The sequence below is a fragment of the Periophthalmus magnuspinnatus genome, chromosome 10 (assembly GCF_009829125.3).
Source record: "Periophthalmus magnuspinnatus isolate fPerMag1 chromosome 10, fPerMag1.2.pri, whole genome shotgun sequence".
Taxonomy (NCBI): Eukaryota; Metazoa; Chordata; class Actinopteri; order Gobiiformes; family Gobiidae; genus Periophthalmus; species Periophthalmus magnuspinnatus.
This window is the reverse complement of record NC_047135.1, coordinates 30,365,679-30,390,121: the sequence shown is the minus strand read 5'-3', so window position 1 is coordinate 30,390,121 and position 24,443 is coordinate 30,365,679. Positions and strand designations below refer to the sequence as shown.

General features: G+C 37.9%; 3 protein-coding genes and 2 long non-coding RNA genes across 7 annotated transcripts; 2 read left to right on the top strand and 3 right to left on the bottom strand.

Moving 5' to 3' along the window:
- The first annotated feature begins 1,934 nt into the window (after positions 1-1,934).
- On the top strand, positions 1,935-5,848 carry tctn1 (tectonic family member 1). Its single transcript, XM_055224744.1, has 14 exons — positions 1,935-2,224; positions 2,592-2,709; positions 2,910-3,037; positions 3,117-3,262; positions 3,348-3,450; positions 3,754-3,866; positions 4,006-4,026; positions 4,230-4,361; positions 4,430-4,555; positions 4,633-4,722; positions 5,011-5,147; positions 5,219-5,372; positions 5,484-5,615; positions 5,699-5,848. The coding sequence occupies exons 1-14, from the start codon at positions 1,945-1,947 to the stop codon at positions 5,843-5,845; spliced, it is 1,827 nt and encodes a 608-aa protein (XP_055080719.1). The 5' UTR covers positions 1,935-1,944; the 3' UTR covers positions 5,846-5,848.
- Positions 5,849-6,038: 190 nt separating this feature from the next.
- On the bottom strand, positions 6,039-8,586 carry hvcn1 (hydrogen voltage-gated channel 1). The gene is made up of 6 exons (XM_033974214.2): positions 8,491-8,586; positions 7,697-7,911; positions 7,519-7,623; positions 7,096-7,327; positions 6,434-6,546; positions 6,039-6,312 (listed from the first exon to the last, which is right to left on the bottom strand). Exons 2-6 carry the CDS (start codon positions 7,868-7,870, stop codon positions 6,256-6,258), a joined length of 681 nt encoding a protein of 226 aa, XP_033830105.1. The 5' UTR covers positions 7,871-7,911; positions 8,491-8,586; the 3' UTR covers positions 6,039-6,255.
- Positions 8,587-9,028: 442 nt separating this feature from the next.
- LOC117377835 (uncharacterized) lies at positions 9,029-10,565 on the bottom strand. 3 transcript variants are annotated; one of them, XR_008648850.1, is made up of 5 exons: positions 10,495-10,565; positions 10,085-10,173; positions 9,710-9,774; positions 9,368-9,532; positions 9,029-9,258 (listed from the first exon to the last, which is right to left on the bottom strand). It is a non-coding gene; the product is annotated as an uncharacterized LOC117377835 (long non-coding RNA). The 3 variants fall into 3 exon arrangements; XR_004541960.1 differs by having other exon boundaries at positions 9,493-9,532; XR_008648849.1 differs by lacking the exon at positions 9,029-9,258 and having other exon boundaries at positions 9,286-9,532.
- A 453-nt stretch (positions 10,566-11,018) lies between these two features.
- On the bottom strand, positions 11,019-13,081 carry c10h4orf47 (chromosome 10 C4orf47 homolog). The gene is made up of 8 exons (XM_033973738.2): positions 13,025-13,081; positions 12,831-12,939; positions 12,350-12,569; positions 12,131-12,268; positions 11,930-12,005; positions 11,469-11,654; positions 11,227-11,390; positions 11,019-11,148 (listed from the first exon to the last, which is right to left on the bottom strand). The coding sequence occupies exons 2-8, from the start codon at positions 12,928-12,930 to the stop codon at positions 11,094-11,096; spliced, it is 939 nt and encodes a 312-aa protein (XP_033829629.1). The 5' UTR covers positions 12,931-12,939; positions 13,025-13,081; the 3' UTR covers positions 11,019-11,093.
- On the top strand, positions 11,272-18,910 carry LOC129456582 (uncharacterized). The gene is made up of 3 exons (XR_008648852.1): positions 11,272-11,354; positions 12,156-12,293; positions 18,882-18,910. It is a non-coding gene; the product is annotated as an uncharacterized LOC129456582 (long non-coding RNA).
- Positions 18,911-24,443: the final 5,533 nt, after the last annotated feature.

Sequence of the window (24,443 nt, the reverse complement as noted above, 5' to 3'; positions counted from 1 at the left end):
CTGGGACAAATCAATGGTTTTGGAAAAATCCACTGGCACAGGGGACACAGCTCAAAACTGGGACTGCCCCGGGTAAATAGGGACGTCCGGTCATCCTAACATAAAGTGACTAGAGAAATGCTTTGCTTAAGGACACAACAACACTGTGTGCTCAGGCAAAGTTAGAACCAGCAATCACCAACTTTCAGAATTTCTTCAGCTAAATTGGAACTGTGTTTCTAATTAGTGAAGGCTAGACAAAACAGACAAACTCACTGTGGGCTGTGCTAATGACCACATAGGATGTATTCAATAAGTCGTTTGCTTCTTAATTAATGCTCTAATTAGACTTCCTTCCTCTTGCAGCCACCTCACCACAGTGTCTCGCACATGCACTGTGGGAGAGGTGGTGACCTTGTGATAACCTGTGTGTTCTTTGTTCAATGGCTGAGCACACAGGTAAAATGCACATATACACTCACCAGGCACAAAGCTGCTGCTGCTGTGCTTCCTCCGAACAGAGATAATATCCACAAGGACTCACTGCAGACTAAATTCATCAGGGGCCCGACCCACGCCGATCTTAATGGCCATTAGGAATTAATTAATGAGTGTGAGGAGAGTCTGTAGAGAGCTAGGGAGAGAAGAGAACAATGGATGGTAATGAAATGTAATAGGGCAACTAAACAAAGCTAAATATAAACATTAGAAGGATTTTTACATTTGATCAAGGCAGACGTTGGCCTAGGAAAGGTTAGGATAATAATAAGCACTATTCTGAGGTCCTTTTACAAGTTCAGTCACACTAAATCCACTGCGCCCCTCAGTCCAGTCACACATTCACAGGTCTAGATAAACAGATGGTGGATCAAGTGTCTTCCATTATGAAACTCTAACTTCTGCTCAAATATTCAGCCACTGTTATGGTGACCACCTCAAATTATACAAAAAGACGGAAACATTTGTTGTTAAATATGGTGGGGCATAGAAGGACGCTCATATATAATAACTGCAAAAACACAATATGAACTTGAATTTGTATCAATCGTAACGCACAGAGACTGGAAGAGCAATTGGTGCCAATACATTACACTATTGAATGCAGTAGTCTACATCCGAGATGACTTGATTTCTCTGCACAAGAGAAGAAAAACATTTATATCATGGTGCATAGGCAAATCTCACTTTTTATACAGCCTAAAAGAGTAAGCCTATGACGTTGTCTGAATAAGTTGCACATTCAATGCAGACACATTCTCTGTCTTTATGAGTAGGACCTATGTTTTGATAACAACTTGATAGGTTTATTCATCTTCAAGTTTCTGTGCTCAAGCAGCAGAAGTGGTGTTGGTATTAAATATGAGTGGGATAACGTATCAAAATATAGATTATTCAGTTTTATTTCATTGGTTTGCACAAGCCAGTAATGTATTTTGTCATAGGCCAATCGCAGAATGTTGTGCAGCCCATAAACCAGTGGGCAAAACAAAAACTACGAGCCACAAAAACTTTTTTATAGGCCAAGACTGCCATCCTGTGGACAAAAATGTGCCAAATACGGAGTGCTGGAGAATCCTCAAGCACAAATTAATACTGAACTGATAAGAAAACAGGAGTTTTAGAGCGAGAGAAAAAAAGTACATTTGTAGAGTAGAGTTTTAATTGAAACTCAAATCAAGTCTTTGGTGTCTTAACAGAGCCATGGTCCAAACATGTGTGGCTTTCATCTGCTCTTCTACTTGTGGATACAGAGCCATGCCCACAACTGATGCCAAGTCGCATTTTTTTTATTTCCTTTTCGCTAAATGCATACTTTTCATAGGATTTAAGGTTTAATTTCATTTCTAATTTGCCTCGCCATATTTGACTCCGGCCTACAGGGGTAGCTCGTGGACTACAGGGGGCGCTCATATTTATCAAAAGGAGAAGACGTAGAAGAAGAACCATAGCAACCGTTAAACAAAAATGGCGTCCTTCTGTGCTCTATTTTACACTGTGCTTGTAAATATTGTTATTAACAATATATTAATTGCTTCTGAGAATAATATCTCTTACAACTCGAATACGACAATGTATCCTGATCAGAACAGCACATTTAATATTACAGATGTTTATACAACAACAGAACCTACGCAGTTTGAGTCAACAACCCGAATCTCCAGCATCAGCCCCGAGCCTCCAGAACCAGACCTGCCCGAGGACCCTCTGCCCTTATCCGGCCGCCTCCCTCAACCTGACATCAGTGGTAACTTGCTTATTATTTTAGTTTTTAAATAAAACGTTTTCCACTGCATAATTGATAATGAATTACAATTTGCAATGTTTCTTTACCTATTTACTGCCCATATGCATTAGGGATGACACCTCACCCACCTTGTCTAAGTTAGACTAGTAGTGATTCTGGTGAATAAATAATGCTTAAGTGTTGAGTGTCTACAAATTCTCCATAAGAAAATCCAATTTTACAGGCTATATATTTTGTGAAGTCATTTAATTGTAATTGCTTCTGTTGATTTATCTTGTGTAAGGACATTATAATGATATGCTAATAACCTTAAACATGACACTGAACTATGTTTTTTACTGCCCTGATCAATCATGTTGTTTTTCAGTGGCAGCAATGTGTCCCTGTGATATGCACATAGACGTGTGTGATATGAACTGCTGCTGTGACAAAAAGTGTGGTCCTGAGCTGGCTCTTTTCACTGCCTGCTCCGTGCACACGGTCAGGTAAATAAATCAACTATTATTCACAAAAATTAAGTCTTAGTTTCCTGTTTAGGTATGCTATTTTTACGGACTTTTCGCAATTCAAATTATTATTTTGTTGTTGTTGGTTATTATGAAAACAGTTGTCATTTTTCATCAGTCCTAAACTAAGATGAATAACTGAAACAAAAAAAATTGTTTGTTTCCACATCTGTATTCAGAGGCAGCAGGAGACTATGCAACCAGGAAGTGGCCACCTACTCACTGAGTACTACAATAGATGGCTACTCAGAGCTACAGTCATCTGTGCAGTATGACAAGAATTATGATTGCATTTATTTCCAAAACCGTAAGTTCATGCATTTTACAGACAGTGAATAAACCTGTGGATTTATTTCAAATACTTCATGACTAATGTCCTTACCTAGGGGTTGATGGGCTGTACCACCCACCGCCAGCTCTTCCAACTGACAGAAACTTTGACTCTATTTTTGAGAAGTTCACCAGCTTTAATTTCAGCCCAGACAGTGGTCAGGGATCTGCAATAGAGCCACAGACCTCACCTGGATATCAGGTGAGTAGTGTTGAACTGACACAGTTCACACACTGGCAGTTTTAGAAATCTAAATAAGTCCAATTTCATGTTCGTTTGACTTTAGTATGGGGATATTATGCAAACCACTGTGGCCAATGGACAAAGAGACATTATCTATCTTCCATCCTCTGGTATTACTATGGACTGTGTGGATTCAAACCCTGCAGGTATTGTACATTTATGTATAAAATAACACCAGTTTATCAAATATTAATAGGATGGATATGTTCCGTCATTATAATTGTGATGATTTGGAAGTTATCAATAATGTAAATGTGCCTGTTTAGAACATGTGATTACTGACATATACTGCTTGTTATTCTACAAGGTTCAAAGAGCAAGTCACAAGCAAGTCTCATTAAGTTGAAAAATAGTAAAATGTTCAGAAGTGAAGTTAAGATAAGCAAATGTAACATTTATCACTTAAATGTAATGCAGATGGTTTGTCCACTGACATGATTTTTCCACAGCTTTCCTGAACAAACAAAGCAATCGCTGTTCGAGGCGCGTGGACCTTCAGCAGGACTGTGAGAGCCTATCAGCTCTGAGCATGGACACATACACCAGCTTCCAAGTCTCTTCTGTGAGGTTCTACATCATCATCATTTTCAGACATGATTTTGTAGTTATTTATGAAAACATTGTCCTTTAATAAATTTGTGGCTTCTTACTTGTTTATCTCCAAGGTAAACCTCACTAAATTCATTTTGGTTTGTTTTCAGGGGAAATCTACTGCTGCAGCTGTAAGTATTGTTGTGAGTTCATCTGACATTTTAAAACATGTCAAAAGAATTTACAAATACAGAAGTATTGGGAACATTGACTCACTAAGGAAAGGGGAAGTAATCAAGTGTTGTCACATTGACCCAAAATTTCTAAACTACTAAACTTCTAAAGTACAAGAATAAATAAAAAATATTAATAATATTCTTTACAATTTTTGCAGCTTGTTCCTGTGGAAGTAGCATCTTTAGTGTTGCAGTCTTTGGAAGGTGCTCAGACTGAGGTGCAGTTCAGTGATGGAGATTTTCTCCCAGTTCTTCTGAACCCACGTTTGTGTGCCAATGTCGTGTTAGAGGTATGACCATATGTCTACAGTAGCCCAAATATCCCGTCTGCTGTTGACTAAACATCTGTGCTTCTTAGGTTGCATATGTGGTCCAGTACAACCCTGCTGGAGAGATAGTTAATGTGGCTGCATCTTTGGTGCTCGGATATGTGCAAGACACTCCCATGCCTTTTGAACAAGTCTTTGAGATTAGGTTTTCTGAAGTAAGATCATATCATTTTATACATTATCACATTTTTATTTCATTTTGTCTTTACAGGACATGCTTGTTTTTTAACAGGAGGATGGACCTGAGGTGGTTGTCCAGTTCAGTGGGAATCCTGGCTACGTGGTTGGATTGCCACTTATATCAGCATACAAAACACCAGAATATCCTTTTCAATAAAGTTGCATGGAGCATTCAAGGTGGATGGTTCCACCCCATCTTTTATTATATCTCTGGGCAAGACAGTTTCAAATACTTATGTGTGAATGTGATGTGGCCATGAGGGTGGATGAGGGTCTAACAAAGGACAGCTACTAACTATCACCAGGTGGGGAGTGAATAAATAATGCAATGAAGGCATCTTTAAGTGTCCAAAAATCACGTAATAAACCAAGTCAGTATTTTTCATTTTCTTTATTGCTTTGTTATATTTCTTAACAATTGGCCTCCACAGGTCTTTCTCGAAGCATCAATCCCAAAAACACACTGTCTCTTTTGCAAAGCTCAGTAGACCAGGACTGTTTGCAGGGTCCACAGCTGCGATCTCAAATTTTATTTGGGCACAATTCTGTAACTGGTTGTACACTGAGGCAAGTTATTTTTGTATTAAAAGTACTGGATTACTGGATTTTAGGATTTTTTATTTTTTGTCTTTTTTCAGACTGGCTGATATAACAAATTGCACCCTAATCTCTCAAGTGTTACTAGATGTTCTAAGGGGACAGAATTATCCCCACTTTGTGGCATCTTTTGGAAATTCTCCTATAGAGAAATCACTAGACTGGGTGGCTATCAGGAGAGCATTTAATCCACAGGTTAAAATTATATATACATATATATATATATGTATATATACATACACATCAAATATATGTTGATGTCTTACCTTTTTTCTGTATATTTTAACTGCATGCAATATTTTGCAGGACTCCCAAGGCTGTGGCATTCCTCTGTCACTTCATTTAGAAATTGAATGGACCAAATATGGAACCCTGGTGAATCCTCAGGCACAGATTGTGAGCGTAAAAGAAATTATTCAGACTAACACCAGTCAATTGGTAAGAAAACTGGAATTACAGCACAGGTTTGTGTTTACAGTTGTAAGAATTTAAACCCAGAAGCTGAATTAATTTTCCCGTAGACTCTGCTGTCTGGAGGAAGTGCTGTTTTACCAGTTCAGACATCAGTGGCTTTTATTTCAGTGTCTGCTCCTGCTACTCGTGGATACAGAGCCATGCCCACAATTGATGCCAAGTTGCCTTTTGACTTTTTCTTCCCTTTTGTATAATGCATGTACCGGTACATGAATTTATATAACACTGTTTAATGGCAGCTTATGACTGTGTAAATAGTTTTGTTCAGTGACACTTGTTTATAACTGAAAATATTATATTTATTTTAATGTAAATAAATCATATTGTATATGTACATATTTTGATAATTATTTCAGTGTGTTTCACTATAATTTTATGGTGATACATTTTTTTTACTATATACAGACAAATATAACCGATGCACTGCAACATTCAAGTTAATGTTGATATAACATCACACAGAATCACATCAGACAATAATGGAAAAATAATTTCAATGAAACTTGATTTCTCAAAACAATGAAATGTTATTTCTCATTGTTATGTGCTAAGAATCAGGTCTATAACACTCAAGAACAGTAGTAACTTCAAAAGTATTCTTCATCTAGGAATCTATGTTGTGTTTTTTCAGGAGAGCTTCAAGTTTCTGATTTTCTTGTTCCTAGAATAGAAGCATAAAATTATAAGCAGTTAGTATTACTGGTTTAGTTATGACAGACAATTCTGATCCATCAAATCTAATTATGCTGTACTATTTTTTATCTGAAAAATGTAATAGTCACCAGTTTATCAGTGCGCGCTTGCAGCTCTGTGACTCGCTGGACAAGGTGGTCGTAACTCTCCTTCAGTTTGTGGAGCCTCTGGTCTGCTCGAGTCTTCACTGACACCAGAATACCTGGGGCACATGGCCATGTTAGCTTGGCTATTTCTGGCTAGATAGATCAATATCACAAAACTTAAGAAAATGATGTATGTGATTGCATGAAGATTCTCATAAATAGCTTCTTCAGTTCTGAAGAAGCAGATTGGATGAGGAGCAAAACATCTTCACTCAAAAAATATTTTGTCCAGAATTTTTCTTTAACTATAAAACAACTTTAAGTTATTATAGTGTATTGTACAGTAAGCAGTTCAATTGAGGCTAAAATACTTGTTAACTTCAAAACTACAATTTAATAATATCACCAGGTGAAACAGCATTTTGAGCTTTGGAGATGTAGACAGCCACTGTAATAATGTAGAATTACTCAAATGTGTGAATGAAATGAAACACAACTCCTGGTATATTTTTGATAAGGTAACATCTAACATGGCTACAAGCTCACAGGAGTCACGTTTGTGTAATATAGGACCTTTAATCTGTTGAGGCCTACTGGTATAAGTGTTATGTGAATTTTATCAAATTTATCATGTTTATCATTTTATCATGTGTGTTTGTTTGTACCATTGATTATTCTGGCCACTCTCCACAGTCGCAGCAGGATGAGTAGACCCATGGCATCAAACGCATCCTCTCTGAAGATGAAGACAACATCAAGCACAAACGACACGACTACCACCAGTCCGTCAAACACCTCAAACTTGTGATGAAAGAACTCCAGACGGTAGGCGTACAGCTTTCCCATCAGCTCCACCATGAAGAATGTCAGAAGGGCCAGGCTCAGGTAATGAAACACCTGCACAGGAAATCGGCTTCTTTTTTTTACAACATGTTTAATAAGACCCTTCCAAGACTTGACTGTGGCTACTGTGATGTGAATTTGACAAATTAAATTTAATTCCCATTTCATTATCATTCAGCCACCTCTTTCTTGGGAAAGGGATGGTTTTGAGTCATTATTCTAGATGACAAAACTGATATACTTACCTCAGGAGCAATGTGTCCGTGTTCCAACTGAATAATAGCCAGATCAATCATAAGCTCAGCCAGGACAAATACTGCATCAAGAATGACCAAACATACAACTGCAACCTTAAAGAAAAAGCACAAACCCAGGCTATTGGAAGGTTTATTCAAAGTGGCATATGCAGAAACAGATGTGTACCTGGAAGCGCTCAGAGCTGTAGAGCCTCTTCAGAGAGTCCCTGAAGGTCAGAGCAGGAGGGAACTGTCCCGTGGCCGGACCCAGGTCTTCACTGACTGTATGCAGCTCCTCATCTTCCCACTGGACCTTCTGCTGGTCACCCACAGCAGTGAAATGCTGCAGGTACTTGGACATTGCACTGGGCTCCAAAGGACAAGGCTTTCCTCACTCTTCAACTACAAAACAGTTTAACTTAAGAGAGATTTGTTTTTTTTATCTAGCCGCAAGTCGAGCTCATGGTACTCGTATGTCAATAAGTACAAGCTCTCAATGGGTTTATGTAATCTCCATCCGGAGGATTTCTTCTTAAGCGTTAGACAATCTCTGGATACTTCTCCTTTTCTATGTGAAACATACATTTTGACTAAAGAGCGCTGTAGACTTGTGGTATTGCATAACGGGGCTAGGGGCATCCATTTGCACAGAATATTGCTAAAAGTTCATAAACTCATGCGTAATGCGCTTTGTTTGCGTTGTTCGCGCTGAGCCCAAACTCGTCTGTGGCCACATTAATTACCTTTAATTAAAGAGGAGGCCAGGGTGGTTTTGGCTCAGCGAGAACAACGCTTTTGGTTTAAAAGGTAAAGTAAAAATAGAAATCTGTTTGCTATGGAGTGCATCTCGTGATTAAACATCCGTTTGTTTAGTTTTTGCCAACCAAGCATTTTGCGCACAATAAACTTAGGCCTTCACTTATTAACAGGGAAGGACTGTTCACTTATAAACTCGGCATTGAAATAAAAGTTGTAACTTACCAGAGCTTTGGTTTTGAAACTCCTTAGAGCTGGAGTAGGATCTTGGATCTTCCAAGTTTAGTTGAAGCAAAAACTCCACCTCCATTTCAGACCTGCCCCTTTTCCCTTGGCTAGGACAAGTCTGGCACTTCCAACGAGTGAGTCGTGCATCTTTAACGGCAAGTTTATCCGTCTCAGGTTGATAGTTTCACACAAAAACAGGCTACTGGTAATCATTTACCATTTCTTTCACCGCCTTGACAGGCTCATACGTTTTGAGTCAGGAGATAAGGAATCCAGTCAACAGACAATATATCGCATCTTTTTATTTGATATTTTGTGCAGACATTTTAGTTAATGCTTTCACTTCTTTCTCTGTAGGCAATTTTGTCTGCATGCATTGACCATTGTAACACAATACAAAAAAAAGGCATGTTAATCAAAATTGTTAAGTTAGATTCCTAAACATACCATGTCAGACAAAATATTTCTTTTTAACCAATCAAATAAAACTTTTGCAACACAATTAAACTAGATACTCTTAATTTCAGTAGGACGGCATAAAATCTAGGTAAACTTTATTCAGTGTTGAAAGTTTGTATAATAATGTGAAGATGTTAGTTTATTATATAGATAACCCAAATGAATCTTGTTGAAATTTATCGTGCCATCTATAAGCACTTTTCCTTGTTGCATTTTGACTAAAAAGGTAAAAATCAAACAAAGAGCATCTCCCAAGCCGCACACACCCATCTCCAGCAACACCTTGATGCATTTGTTCAACTAGCTCTGGAAAACAAAAACAAAAAACAAAACACATTTATATAAAAGACAAAGGCAAGGAGTTTCAGAGTAACTGTACCAGGTCTTCAGTCAGGTTATGGTAAACAGGCCTTACCTAAACCTGTGCCAAAGTCCTGAAGATTCTCTCCCAATTCTTTGATTCCACAACAGAGATGCAAGGCTCTGACATGGCAGTACAAAATTGGTTTGAGCATTACACATTTGTGGAACATTTCTTACCCCATCTTCAGAAGTCAGATGTTGCAAGTCATGCACGCAGCTGTTAAAATAAAAATGTAGTCAGAATAGAGACAACCTCATCATATATTATATATTATGTATAGGTTAAATTGCTCAGAATGTATTGAAAATTTTCACCATTGTATTTGGTCAGCATGATGTGTTATTTCAAACATCACAGCAGGAAATAAGCAGTGAACACATTTTGGATACTCACGTTCCATTTCAAGCAGCAAATTGGCAGTTTCCTGGTTTAACTCAAGACCCATGGCCACATCTAGCCTACAAACAAATGAAACTCTGTAAACATTTGTATTATAATTACTGACGGTATAAATGGAGATGTTGAAATGTTCAGCCGTATACTAGGCCCACCCTGCTAGTTGATCAGGGAGGGCCACTCTCAATGAGCCGTGCTCTGCTTCACCACAGCAGCAGCAGACTCTAAAACAGAACCTGCTGAGCTGAGGACTAGCACAGAGACTTCCTCTACCAGCTCTGTAACACTGAACCAGGCATGGAGGTCTGGACAGCTGACTGAGAACTGGAAGGTGAGGAAAATTAAATAAAAAAAAATAAATGAGATTTTCACCTGAAAATCTACACCACCAGCAGATTTATGAATATATCTTCATCCATGGTCATCTTCCCCAGGTGTGGTCACGTGGGGAGAAAAACTTCCTGTATCAATAAATAGTTTAAAACACACAAAAGCAATGCGTAAATGGGCTTTAAGCTTCAAACATAAATAATACACCGCATTTGTATATAACATGCATACAAAAATAATCCATACAATTGTGAATATGTATATGTATATATATTGTGTAGTAACAGAACAGTCAGCAAGCCTCATGGTGCAAGAAGTTAGCCAACCGTAGAACACACGTATTTATAGCAAACAACCAAATAGTAGGCTAAAAGGTTAGCAACATCACTGTTACATGAAGTAAAAAATATCCTAACTATAACCAAGGTGCATTTAAACGTCTAAAAACTTACCAAAATCGACAAGCCCAGCACAACGAGCACACCGCATGTTCGCCGTTACGGAGAAAGAGACTGAACGGAAGTTGAAAGGACGTTTATGTAAGAAGGCGCTCTGAATCCTGGGTAATTGAGTTTCTTATGCAATGAAGAAATCACGTGGTCGATCCCATACTTGCTTTTGCGGGGTAAGCTAAATTAGGAAGTAAATTAAAGCTGCAAAGAATGTCAGTCCTACGTGAACTTGCTGTTTTTACATTTGTTACTTTTACATTTGTTCCACTTATTTAGGCTATTATTGGCTACTGTTTTATTTTGATAATTTAAATGCGATTTAATTATAAATCACACACAGAGCGTTTCGTTTTTTATTGTTTTTATTTTTTATTATTATTCCATAGTTACTGTTGTGTGTAATATATTTGCAAGTTTAGTAAAGAGATAAACTACACTCTTCTGTCATCCTGATCTGATAAAGAGCTGCATTACTAATCATGTACCACTGTTCAAAACAATTTTACACACAACCATAGATGACTACAATGGTCTCATCTTAAAACAGATGGTTTTATAAATGGTACAGTAAGGTCATTGCTGGTTATCAATAATGACAGTCATACTGACATTACCGCTGGGATGGTTGAGCTGTAATTTGCAGAGTGCACAATCCTGTGAAAAGACAAGCTCATTTCATTCATTAATTTACATAATGGCATAAAAATTTTAAATATTAAACCTCTGTGTTACCTGTTAACATTGTGCATAACAATACTTTTAACAGGGGTGCTTTTTGGACCGGGTGCTGGGTGAAAGACTGGTCCCTGATGAATGGCTTTTGAGCGACGAATGGTGTATGGATCAGTAGAGTGTGAAGGGTAAGTATCAAATGTTCCTGCCTTCATTCCTCCAATCTGATAAGGTCAAGTTTTTCTGTTTTTACCCATATCAAACATATATTCAGGTCTTGTTCAGAATAAGAGCATACTAACCCGTTTACTAGGAGATGAGGGTTTGAATGGAACCGGGGATGCTTTCTTTATAGAGGGGAGTTTCTTATTTGCCTGGGGTGGCGGTCTGTCACTGCGGTAAGGATTGTCCTGAAAAAAGTCTTTTGGATGATGGTTCAGCCTGAAGGGTCCAGCCTTTACTTTGGAGTGATGTGATAGTACTTCTTTCTTTAACAGAAAAACAAGTGATCAGCATGATGCACAGTGCATAAAAGATGTCATCACAACACAGTGCCATTTCTGTTTTGTCGAACTTATCACAGTTGTTCGGGGAAAGCCAACAAAACGCATGGGCTGTCACTGAAATTTGAGCGTCCTCTATATTACAATTTCAGGGGAGCCAGTATCTCATCCAAACATGTATATATTTAGGTGAAGTTTGAAGAAGGGTGGCTGTATTCTAGCTCACAGTTCTGGGAAAGCTGTGTCTAAATTTCTCTTACCTTTAGGATTTCCTTAGCTCTGTCATATGGGTCAGAAGCATACAACTCAATACCGGAAAGGGTCACATTAGGATAGCTGCAAAAGAAAACATTTTAGTTTATATAGCAGGATGTATACTAATTTTATATTGTGGCCAGTTTAAAGAGATTAATGTCCTTTATATAAAATCTACATGTGGTGCCATTTTGCTTGCCATAAACCTGTAACCACTGCCTTTCTTGCCAGGGGAGGTCATAATGTTGCGCCCAGGTGACTTGTGTGGTTTTCGGGGCAGTGTCTGTGGACTCATGGCTTCCACTGGTCCAGAGAGCGTGCCATAGTAACTTCCTGATCCACACCTGGACAACCAAAGGGACCAATGGAGTAAGTTCTTGAATCAATATTTAAATTGTCATCAGTGTTCGTCTATTTTCCCTCACGGTTTCTTGATGCCGTTGGAGGGCAGGAAGGCTTTGCCCAAGATTTTCTTGGCCTGCTGGTTCCGATATTGCCGGGCCAGTCTTATTGGGTCATTGAGCGCCTCACGTTCAAATATCCGGTTGTATGTTTTCTCAAAGAAGCCGTTCTGCAATGCACAGCGTTGTGTGGCATAGCCAGCTTGCATCTGCCTACTGCGGTGGGCTGACTCATTAAAGGGACCTAAAATAAATATGAAATTAATTTACATTCTTAAGTGTGCTTCGATTTTTATTGAAACTTCCTAAAAACATATGCTGTTATTCCAGAAATATCCCAAAGCTGTGTATAATGGATAGTCCCTACAAAGGTTTGTGCTCTAACATCTCAGATTTCTGATTTATAATTATTTTATAACTTGGCTATTGCTGCTCAAATAAAATAATCCATCCACCTTTTACAGCAAAATTAACTTTACTCAGATGACAGATATAACTTGCTTACGATTGTTTGGGGGGCTGTACTTGTCCCCTATGGAAATGTAACCCATCTCCTTGAAGATTCCCAGTCGCTCCATGTCACTCTTTCCTTCAGCATAAGCCATGGTTAAACTCTGCAGCCAGAGGAATACAAGACAAGTTATGCACATATTTAATATACATAATAATGTAGCTGCACTAAAACCGCATATCACCTACCTGCAGGTAGACACACAATACAAGTACAAACACAATACTTTCTGTCCTGTCAGTGTGTACAGCTGGTTGCCGTGGAGAAGGAAAGTCAAACCTACTGACATACAAACCCATTAGGCAGGATTGTCTTCCTGAAGGTCATGTGCCTTCAAATTAAAAGCTGTTCGTAAGACTAAAACTATAAAAAAGAAGAAAAAAAAACAGTAATCAACAGTAATCAGCTTGGAAATCACAAGTAATAGAGTTACCGATTTTGTTCAAGAGCAGTTTATCTATGCTCTCTTACACTTTTTTTTTGTAGAAACCAAACCAAGAACAATCTATGACTAAATAGGGTCTAAATAAGAACAAACTAATCCAAAAGTGTGAAGTCAGAACTAAACCAAGACTAAACCAGAAATAACACCTTGACCTTCTGAGGGCTTGTTTTTAAAACAAACCATTTTGAGTTTAGATAACCAAGCAGAATTAAAAAAAAAAAAAAAAAAAAAAAAAAAAAAGTCTAAATATTTATTCAAATTTCTCCATAATTATAGACTGCTTGCAAAAATGTATTTGTTAAATGTATTTATAGCCTCGTGGATGCCGTTTTTAGAGTTATGTCAGCTTTAGTATTTTTTTTTTGTGGCCACAAGGTGTCAGGCCAGGCTTGAAGATACACCTTTAGACCAAAGCTGAAACTCTTCAACTAGACCAAATCGTTGATGTTTTCCTACAGAGTGCATTTTTGTTGAGAGACAGCTGATACATGTCTGAAGTTAACTGGGAGGATGGGGAAAATACATGTGTGAATGAGATTAAGTGAAGGCGAGGGAGATTTAACTGTCTAGAGACTTGTGGAATAAAGAGCACTGGAAAGACTCTAGAGGGTAAGGAGACACAATACATGTCCTTGGAGAATGGAAGGATCTTTTCAGCAGCTGGGGAGTACACGGTGACCGATTTGTGCAATATGCATGTGTTAAACACAGAAAATATTTATTAGACCGGAAGACTTTTTACTGTAAGTTTAATTGGTACTAATCATGTAGCAACTCTAAGCTATACTGGCTGATTACTACTACTTTTATGGGCGTGCATATGGGAAGATGTGATACATCTGGTTGACAACCAATAAGAAGCATATGTCCTCATAAACATTATTAGATGCTAACAATTTATAATGTTACTTTTATAGGTCATTGTAAAATACAGTGGTACTCATTATTTTAAATTACATTTACATGATACAGTGCCTTTTTATCAGCATACAGTGTAAACAAATAAACTGACCTATTTTCTTTTGAAATAGTGATATAATTTTATTTTGGTGTGCTCTTTTGCTGTATAAAGTTTGGAGGGCTTCGGTAGATTTGGATTCATACCCAGGCTGGGGCGAGTGGGGCTCATTGGTTGCAGCATTCATCCACCAAACCCGAAGGTTTGGCTCGCATCTGTGTATAGTGTTCACTTCCCCGCCTAGTGTGAATGTGCTGAGTGATTGATGGTGGTTGAAGGGGCTATTGGCACAGATTGGCAGCTTTGGTTCCTTCAGTCTACCCCAAACTTGTATAATGTGTGAAAGTGCAATAAGGCTAATGCAGTAAGATCCTGTACCTAGGTATTGCACATTATACAAACAGTTTGCAAGTAGCAATGTCCCTAATTAACTTTTTTAGGTAGCTAGTGCTTATTAGGCCATTTATACATGGAAATCCACTTACCATATGGCACATTAGAGTGTTTTCCCCATTTGAAAACATTAGGGCTCTATTGATACAAGATCTTATAGAATCTGCTTTTGCACCCCTTATTATAATTTTCCCGAATTGTGTTTACTTCTTAAAATATATAGAAAATAAACTTTCAAAGGGAAAAAATACACTCTGTAATATGTACCTGGACAAAGGTGAGGGCAGGACAGGATGGTCAGAAGTGACAAAAGCAAAGGGACAGGTCTAATTGGAACTAACCATCAGTTGGGCACCTAAGGAGGAGCTGCTTCACACAGAGAGGTGTCTGGGCTGTGACATGTTGATTAACTATTGGAGAAAACAAAGTTAATGTGTTTCCTGACAGACCTAAATTGCTAAGGAGCAGCAAAATAAAATGGACAAAATAACACCAAGAAGCTGTGAAGTCAGAAGCCAGACTCCTCAATTATTTGAAATGTCAGTGATGATTGTACACAGTCAGTGTCATTTATATGTATGTATGATATAACAAGACTGAAATATGTAGTATGATTTTAAATTAAAAGAAACCACAAATTGTTAGAAGCAGTTTGCTCTTAGTGCCAGACCCAAACCCAGATCTAATGTTGTTTCATCATCACAGATATACCTGGAGTTATGTTTTGTTTTGTTTAACACACAAATACTGCATATTTAGGCTGAGTTCTTCTCTCAAACAGAAAACACTCTGTTCTATCTTTTGATGTCATGTGATAATATACATAGGAAGTGCTCCACTGTGTTTTTAAACTCCTTTTACCTGCACTGGAATCATTTGGATAATGTCAGTCTTGTAATTGTCAATCTCTACTGAACTAAAGGTAAAAAGTAGGTGTTAACATGAAAACTACCTCTTCATGACATCACAAGGTAGAACAGAGCTTTGGGGATATAGACAGACTAATAACAAAGAATTACAAACATATGTGAATGAAACAAAACACAACTCCAGGTATGTTTTTGATGAGGTCACAACATTATAACGTGGCTTAAAACTTGTGAGAGTCAATTTTGTGTAATATAGGACCTTTAACTGCTAAGGCAAATATCCACTTGCTAAGAGACAGATGGTTTGTTGGATGAAAAAGCATGACAATAGATTTTTACACTTTTGAAATGCCCATGGTGTCCTCTGAGTATGAATGAAACGTGTGCCTTCCAAAACAATAAAGTGTACACCTGTGTCTCCTGCCTGAACATTCTCCCTGCCAATAAACAATGCAGCATCTGAGAAAAGCTACTCCAAACCTTGTCTTTGTACAAAAGCAATCACCCACGAATGTCCTCCCATCATTCTCAAAAGCTTCCTCTTGTACAAAAATGTGTGTAATGAACTCATACTCTGAAACACTAAAATTATCATGAGGGATATTTGGACTTGTTCACATTTTCACATAAATTCCGTAGTTTAACAGTTTCTTTGCTGAGAGTGGCGGCTGTGTGAACCGTGATTGGTGGAAAATAGACTTGATGACTGAGAACACTGAGTCAAGTTGTGTCGAGCTCTGCTATTACCATGACATAACACAGAAGGTGCGACTATGGCACTTTGGCGTGTGGAGATCAAAATCCAAACCAGATTTTGTCCACTAAAAATGACTACATTCACAGCCACCCAAACACAGTGTTACACCAAGTCCCAAAGTTATCTTGTATCAAATATAAAGAGTCACTTAGGACGCTTGAGTGATTTAAATGCAATAAACACAGCTTCTAGCCAACCCTCTGTCTCTACTTCTCTGGCTTAGTTTATTGACATAGACTACAATACAGCTAAGCGATTTCATTATGCTTCCAAGAGGAGAATCACTGAAGAATTCCCTCTGAATTGATTGTATTTTGGCTCAATCTGTCTGTTTTAAATAGAAATGTAATAGACACTCCAAAGACACACTCTGGCTGTCAGCGTAGAGCTGATTAAAATACCGCTACAATCACAGGAAACACTCGTGGCATTCTCACTGGTGCAGAGCAAACCTTGTGTGCCAAAATTGCTGACATTTTTAACATTAGATGTATTCTAATTAAATATCATCAGTGGTAATGAGAACAGGTGTTGATGGAAATGGCTCTCACCATGTGCCAGTCGGAGCATATGGTGCCAACGACCAAATTAAAAACATGTCAGTGAATTACATTAAAGTTCTATTAAAGAAAACATCTCAGAGGGAGGAGTTGTAAACATGTTTACATATATTGAGAATGTAGAGCTTGATATATCTATGACTTAGTGGTTTTAGACTGCTTGCACTGTTTAAAATGTGCAGCGATTATATGATGAGACTATGCTATTACAAGCCATTTTTATGCATGGTAGTAAAAACTCAAATTAGAAACCATAATAAACCAGAATCACATGTACACAAACATTGTCCTAGATAGACTGTAAAAACTATGGAACGTTTAAACAATTTGGCCGATTTAGGGACAACATTAAGTGTTACTTACAATAATGCCTTTGTTTTATCACACATTTTCCTGGTGCTAAAAGTTGGTGCAGTTGGTTCACTTTGCTGTGCCATAGCTGCCCTGGTGTAGACCGACTGACAGGCTACCCGGCTTTTCTTTCTTTCTTTATCTTTATTTATATAGGGGAATCCATCTCTTTGTCATGGGTGCCCTGTTCAAAAAACAATACAAACAAAAAACCCAAGTAAGTCCATATAAAGCAATAACAACAGGTGGAGGTGTGTGTATAAAAGTTTGCTACTGGATTATTAAATTGCAATTGTGGAACCAAAAGTTTGTAAAGTTTACATATTTCTCCTGAGCTCTGGATGGGTTTCCTCCCATAAAACCAAAACATTCACAATAGGTACAATACTCCGGCTAAGGTAGTACTGAGCAAGTCTAGCTCAAGATCTGGAGATGGGTTTGCGACTGCTCCTGACATGTTGCCCCAGCAGCACTGAAGGATGGGTCAAACGAAGATAAATTTCTACTTTTCTACCCTCACCACATCACTAAATCCAGTCTGAATAGTTTGCTAATAATCAGCTCACATTACATGCAGATCGTTGGAGCGTGCACCTGTGTCATGAGTCAGTTGTCTGATTGCGGCGTACACAGCCTGGTTACAAGGTGCATCATCTCCACTGCATGTACCTGTCAGTCTGTTCTAGTCATCCTTTCAGTTTGCAATCTTTCATCAATCCATTCTGTAGCCATTAGCAGAAGGACTCTAAGCAGCGTTTAGTGACGGGAAAGCAGCTTCCATTTCCACTTCATGCGTTCACTTACCCATAAATCACCACTCCCCAGTCTCACCACATGCTGTAGTAAAAGTGAGGCAAACACTTCATTTTTTACGATTTCTACTGCATGTTCATATTCAGATGCTCCATGGAGTATAGGTTATGATTTACTATATAATGGTGGTAATAAAATATCAAGCACGCTCCACCAAGCCATTTGAATAAGTGAATACGTTTTTAGCTGACAGAGAATTACAAGCACCATTACTTTCCCAAATGCTGTGTAAAAAGGTGATTTGTAAAGTATTTTTTAAAAAACAAGAAAGTGGATATAAATAAATACTGTAAATACTGGAAATGTTTTCACCAATTTCAATTTCATTCCAACCCAGAATTGACAAATCGTCAAATGTTTTTTGACTAGGTTTTTAATTTATTCCAACAACTGTTGAATTCAAAACATCTGAAAAAAACAAAGAAAAAAAGACTATTGAAAAACATTGTATCATCATTTTTTTAAGAAGCATCATCAATATTTTGACATGGCATTTTCATTTTCATGGCAATGGATATGCATTTTCAAACTTCATACCCATAACTGCCTCAAAATAGATTTGAAGAGGACTGTAGGGACCAAAATAGCAGATATGCTTCCATCAGAATGTGGCTAGGGAGTCTCTATCTTTACTATAGGAATGAATAATTATTTCTAAGGTTTCATTAGAATAGACAACACATTTATTGCATTGTATTTCTCGCCCAGCATTTGCACTTTTTCTGCCCTATTTTTATTGCAAAGTGGTCCTCTAAACCTGACCTATATGACTGAAACAGCTGCCATTGTAAAAGATTGCTGGATGACAATACACAGTTGACCTCCCTCGCATGGTGCCACGGTCAAGACAAGATGCACCTTGTCTTGACCTTCTGATCTTCAACCTCTTCTTGTTCTAGGACACCATGATGTCATGTCTCCACACCACCCATCTCCCCTGGGACCATAACCAATCAGGCAAAGTGCTGTCCCTCCACTGAACCTCTTAGCTCCTCAGCCCTCCCTGAAAGCTCCTGACCTGTCACCTTGCCATTATCTACCTTTAGCGACACCTAGCATCGCGCTCCAGTGGAGTAAGTACATGTTTAAATATGCTTGTGTGGTGATAGTGGTAGTTCATGTGCTGGTGAGTAACTCATTCATGGGTTAAATGTCAGAGGCATGGCTTTTTTACCTTGCTTTTCACCAATAATGACTAATGAAGATCATCACATTTAAATGGGTGCTATGTAGGCACGGCGTACACACCATATGCACACCAGCCTGTGTATGTCTTTCATTGATTTAGCTATTACTCGTATTACCTCTTTCGTAGAATATTTTAGTGATGTACATAGGTAAAGTGGGTTGCAGTCCTGCATTAGAAAAAATAAATAAAAAATGACTGTGAACCTCAACGTAGATGACACAATTTATCTGACTGGCCTGTCTTTTGCAAGCCACAAAATGTGTGTAACTGTTAATAGGATTAAAAGAAAACTGATACAAAAATAAAGCTTTCCTATTTCCTTACATGGTTTTCCAAAAATCTTTATATTTTTGATGTTGTTTCTAGTGAGGCTTGAGACATGTTTAATTTTTATTTAGTCCCATTGGGGTTCCCTTTACCCGCGACACACAGAGAACATGCAGACTTGGTTGGTTAATTCTTTTTTTTTTGTAGGACTTGTTTTGAAGTCTTAGTAAAATATGATTTCCATAATAACGTAGTTGCAACTAATCGAATTGTTAAATTAATAATCATATCATGAAACAAACAAACAAAAACATGTTAACTCAAATCCAAGCACTCTATTTCGAGTTTAAAAAAAAACTCAATTAAAAGTGCCCATTGCTTTCTCACGATTCCTAGAGATAAACTTGTCCCTCTTGGATGTTTACAACACAAGAAATATATATTGTTTGTCTTTTTTCTCCTGGTTCCAATCTTTGATTTCTTTGTTCACAGACTTTGCCATTGGTCAGGCACAGTTGGAAGAAAGCAATCTTGTCTCCCAGTGTGTCACAGCAGTCCACACATCCTTATACATTGCTGTTCCAGGTAACTACAACTGAAAAAAAAACCCACATTGTTATTTGAGCTATTTTGATTACTATGCTGTTGTAAACTATAATATTAATAATTATTTTTAATGTTTATCTTTAGATTGTTTTTGGAAAGCTCATATCATTTTAGACATCTTATCTACATTTTTTATGCTTTGGAAATGTATAAACTGAACATGACCAAGTTCATTTACTGTTTAAAATTCCCCCATTGTTGCCCTTAAATGCAGTTATGTTTGTATGTAGAATCTCTGCGGTCACTATCACTGAACACAATGCAGCGCTAAAGCACAGTCCACTATCTGCAGCTCTTAAGGGCTGGATTACAGACACTCTTTTGTCTGACAGACTGTGTAGTAAGCAACTCCTCATATCTCTTCTCTTTATGTGAGCGAGAGACAGGGACATTGAAACTCTTTAACTGCAACAAGAAGTTAGCGTCAGAGCTGACAGAGATATGCAAAGTTCAGTACATTTTATTTTCGATCTTAAAGTTGCACTGTGTAACTTCTCTGCTTGTTTCCTGATGCTATTGTTTACTCAGAATGTCCCACAGTATGACATTTCACCTATCCTTCTTGCATTTATTAGGTGGGTGATGTTTTTATTGCTTGAAAATACTTAAACATACATTCTTACAATAAATCGTAACCTCTCCACAGATCTTGTAACTTGTGGTGGCATCACCTGCTTGTCATGATGAAGGTAAATAAGTTTAGAATAACCCAGGCAAAGCAATAACACGTCCATGGAGACAAGCAGGTGATGGACTCCACCAGAGAAGTTAAACAGTGCACCTAGACTTCAACACAAGTCTCTTTTCAACTCTATACACATAAAATATATTTTATCTTTATTCGTTATTCTTGTTTGTTTTTACAGACATTTTTGTTGACACACATACATTCTGCACTGTGCTCTGTGTGTCCACGTACCTTCTCCGCTCTGATTCTAGGCACAACAATGTTTACTCTGGCGGATATAATGTTTACTTGGTTCATTCTTCTTATTGGGCATAAATGTGTGGGAAAACAGAAGCGAGTCTATTATTTTGTTTTTTTTGCTTCAGGGCGATTCCTTCCTGACTGACTCCATGGGGTGTTGGATGTTTTCCATGCGAGCAGAGCATAACATGGTCCACTATCCTATCTGGTGAGTTGTTCCTTGTATCTGCTGCAGCCGGCTCAGTCCTCATTTGAATAGAGCAGCTAACATGCTCACTGTCAACACACACTTGGAGATAGGTAGCTATTCCCCAAACCATTTTGTTTATGCAGATTTTGCTACGTTCAGAGGCTTCTTTTATTTTGGTACAAAGTGAATGATCCGCTTCAAGTTCTGTATTTTTAGCTTTAAATTCAAAATAAAATTGAATCGAAATAAGAGTAAAAATATTGAGTGTTCTTAAATGGAATTGAGAGTTTGCTTAACTACAACTACTGAGTTTTAGAACAAATTACAGCATACAATAGTGCTATAGTGTGTACAGTGTGTAATTGAGACCAGTACACAAGACTTTATAAGAAAACCTTTTAACATCTGGGTTGAATTGGAACAGTTTCTCTCAGTTCAGTATCATTAGCAGCATAAACACAACACAGATAATGACATTACCCAGGGCTTCTTTTTATTAATACGTCCTGATGGCTCATGCTCTCCAGTCATCATCAGGCAATTATCATTATTTTTAATGTAATGTTGAGGGTACTTAACATTTTATTAAAACAAAACTAAAGAAGCTCAGCAAATAATTTGAGAAACCTTATTAAAAGTTTTATGTTACACTGTGGGAAAAGTAAAAGTGTGTAAAAATGTTAATTCTGCTTTAATCTTGTTTTGGTCTATTTTCTGATTGACCATGCATCATCTAGACACATATTAGCAAAACCATCATACATTTGAAACTGATAATGGATATATTTTAGCATGCTAAATGATATTAAAATGGAGAATGATTAGATCTCTGTGCTCTTAAGTTGTCATATGCTGCCTATCAGTGATTTGGCAGCTCATGGCGTGATCTGTTAGGAGTGCTCTTTGTGTGATTATCTTTGATCATCTTTGCTAAATGACTAGCGTGCTCACTCAAAGTGCTCACTTCTGTTTTGGACCTGTCAGGGTTGTGGATAAAAAGGTCAGTGTTCAGCAGATGTCAGCAAAAAGCAATCACAAAAAATGATCTAGATGAGACAAAGAGGCAAAATGAACATTTGTTCTGTGTGGAGTTTTACATAACAGCACATAGATTAACTATTCTGCCTGTCGGCCTAACACATATTAATACATTCAATTTAAATAGCTTTTTTTGTACATTGGGCTGCTCTGACTGGCACAAATCAATCAGTCACACATTCATACTAAGCAAGATGAGTGTAATATCAACAACAGTATGCCCGACCTTCTGCTGCCCCACTATGGCACCTGCATGTAACCACAATAATAGTAGTTCGATAGTTTAAAGAAGACCTATTGTTCTTATGTGTGCTGTATAGTTTTAATCTATGACATCTGTGGATCATTATGTTAAAATGTGCACATTTTTATTCGGAATATTCATCAAAAACAACTTAATAAAAAAAACAAGTCCATTGACTTCGGCATTAGAAAACTGTGCCCAATGGGAGCTGACGTTGCTGTAAACATCATCACAAGAACGAGCCATGTAACTGTTGATGGCTCCTATAGATATCTGCAGATCACACTGGCGAGTAGCTGATTTTTTTTCATTTGTGTCAAAATGACTACGCAGCGCTGTCAAATCCTACGCCATCATCAATTAAGAGGATAAAATTGAAGAATACAGAGCAGTGAGCACCTGCCGGTGGCGGTGAAAATGGGGATTGATTGGCAATATGGCATCTTGAAAAGAAGCGATTAAAATTGCTCAAACATGCACGAAATGACAAGGGGATACAACGTGGTTAAAAGCTCTAAAGTCAATTTTGCATAATAGGCTTGCTTTAATAAATAATAAAATAAACAATATTGCAGGTCCAAAGTATTTGCACGTGTCACATTCACCTCCTCTCCCACACATGTTCTAGCACATACTGTAAACCCCAAATCTTAAAAGATCTTTGGCTGTGAAAAGATAAGATAGTTAGACACGGGTTAAAAATAAGTGTCCTAATGTTATCTAGGGTCACAGCACGAGGCACCACTTTTGCACTATTCTCGTCAGCGTCCCCCCTGGAAGCGAATTACTCCCTCCATTATACATTTACTTACCACTGCCATAGCACTGATGGTTGCCTAGTCTATTTTCCTCCATACCACATCACCAGTGATCCACGACATACGTACTCAATGATAAACCTATTTACTGTCCTGAAGTGAGATGATCATCGGCTTGTGATTTGATAAGAATGGATGTTTTCGCCTAATGTAGGACCAATTAGAAGAGACAGGAAGGACGCCTCAGGACTCCCAAGATTGTTATCTCACTTAGGATGCTAAATGTGACTGTTATTATACAGTAGAATTGACGATTACACTAGCTGATGGGTAAAAATAGCCTTGGAAGTTGAAAAGTGCAATAGTTTGTTTATCCGGCACTTTGAAAAGCCTCTGTAGCATATTGCCAATGTATTATAGATGTTGTTGTTGTATTAAGCCGTGGTGTTCCTAGTCCGATCATTCAACTTTTCACCAACGCTCAACTTTCCGCTTTCCGCCTCCTAAAGATTTCCTGGGATTATTTTTTTCAGAAATTCTCAAACTACCGCTCATATATATCCACGCCTGCCTATCAAAATGACAGCAGTGATGTGCGCAGTTATGGAGAGTCCTGCCAAGATAGATTCACATACATGAGTTTGCATAAGGGTGTAGGTGTGCCACTATTCCCCATAATAAAAAGGCAATGGCATTCCTAAGCTTCTCAAAGTAGTGTATACCATACTGCTATCCAAGGACTTTAGGGAAGTAAATATTCATGTTATTATTTTCATTATTATAGTGCAGTCAGTGGGGATGACTTTTGATTCTCACCCGATAGCAAACTTTACCTGAACTTAAATGACATGCTTCTGGAGCTATACTCTAGCTTAGAGATAGAGCAATAAATCAGTTGGCCAATACATCAGGCTGATTTTTAGACTTTCGGCCTTAAATCTCCTCTATAGGCCAATATTTTGCTTTGGTTAATCTGCTGGCGAAAAAATAAACACAAGCTTTATATTAACACTTAAATACAAAGAGATAGCTGCACAAAACATGAATACATAACTGTTTTATAGGTTTGTGGTTAAAAAAAAAAGGCTTTGGGGGAGTTTGTAGTACATTTTAACTACATAATCTGGGGAAAATAATCAAAATCGGCCAACCTTACCAGCCATGGGTTGCTCTGTATTCTAAACATTTGGTAGCTGCATTGGCCATGAAAAGCCAACATCGATCAAGCTCTACTCTGTTCT

Excerpts from the sequence above, each read along its gene's own strand:
- tctn1 (XM_055224744.1), top strand. The coding sequence starts at position 1,945 with ATGGCGTCCTTCTGTGCTCTATTTTACACTGTGCTTGTAAATATTGTT. Across the intron at positions 2,225-2,591 it reads CCCTCAACCTGACATCAGTG|TGGCAGCAATGTGTCCCTGT; the intron begins GTAACTTGCTTA and ends GTTGTTTTTCAG. Across the intron at positions 3,038-3,116 it reads TTGCATTTATTTCCAAAACC|GGGTTGATGGGCTGTACCAC; the intron begins GTAAGTTCATGC and ends GTCCTTACCTAG.
- c10h4orf47 (XM_033973738.2), bottom strand. The coding sequence starts at position 12,930 with ATGGCTTATGCTGAAGGAAAGAGTGACATGGAGCGACTGGGAATCTTC. Across the intron at positions 12,269-12,349 it reads TCCAACGGCATCAAGAAACC|GTGTGGATCAGGAAGTTACT; the intron begins GTGAGGGAAAAT and ends TTGGTTGTCCAG. Across the intron at positions 11,149-11,226 it reads GTTATGCACAATGTTAACAG|GATTGTGCACTCTGCAAATT; the intron begins GTAACACAGAGG and ends GTCTTTTCACAG.
- hvcn1 (XM_033974214.2), bottom strand. The coding sequence starts at position 7,870 with ATGTCCAAGTACCTGCAGCATTTCACTGCTGTGGGTGACCAGCAGAAG. Across the intron at positions 7,624-7,696 it reads ACAGCTCTGAGCGCTTCCAG|GTTGCAGTTGTATGTTTGGT; the intron begins GTACACATCTGT and ends TTTTTCTTTAAG. Across the intron at positions 6,547-7,095 it reads AGTGGCCAGAATAATCAATG|GTATTCTGGTGTCAGTGAAG; the intron begins GTACAAACAAAC and ends CATGTGCCCCAG.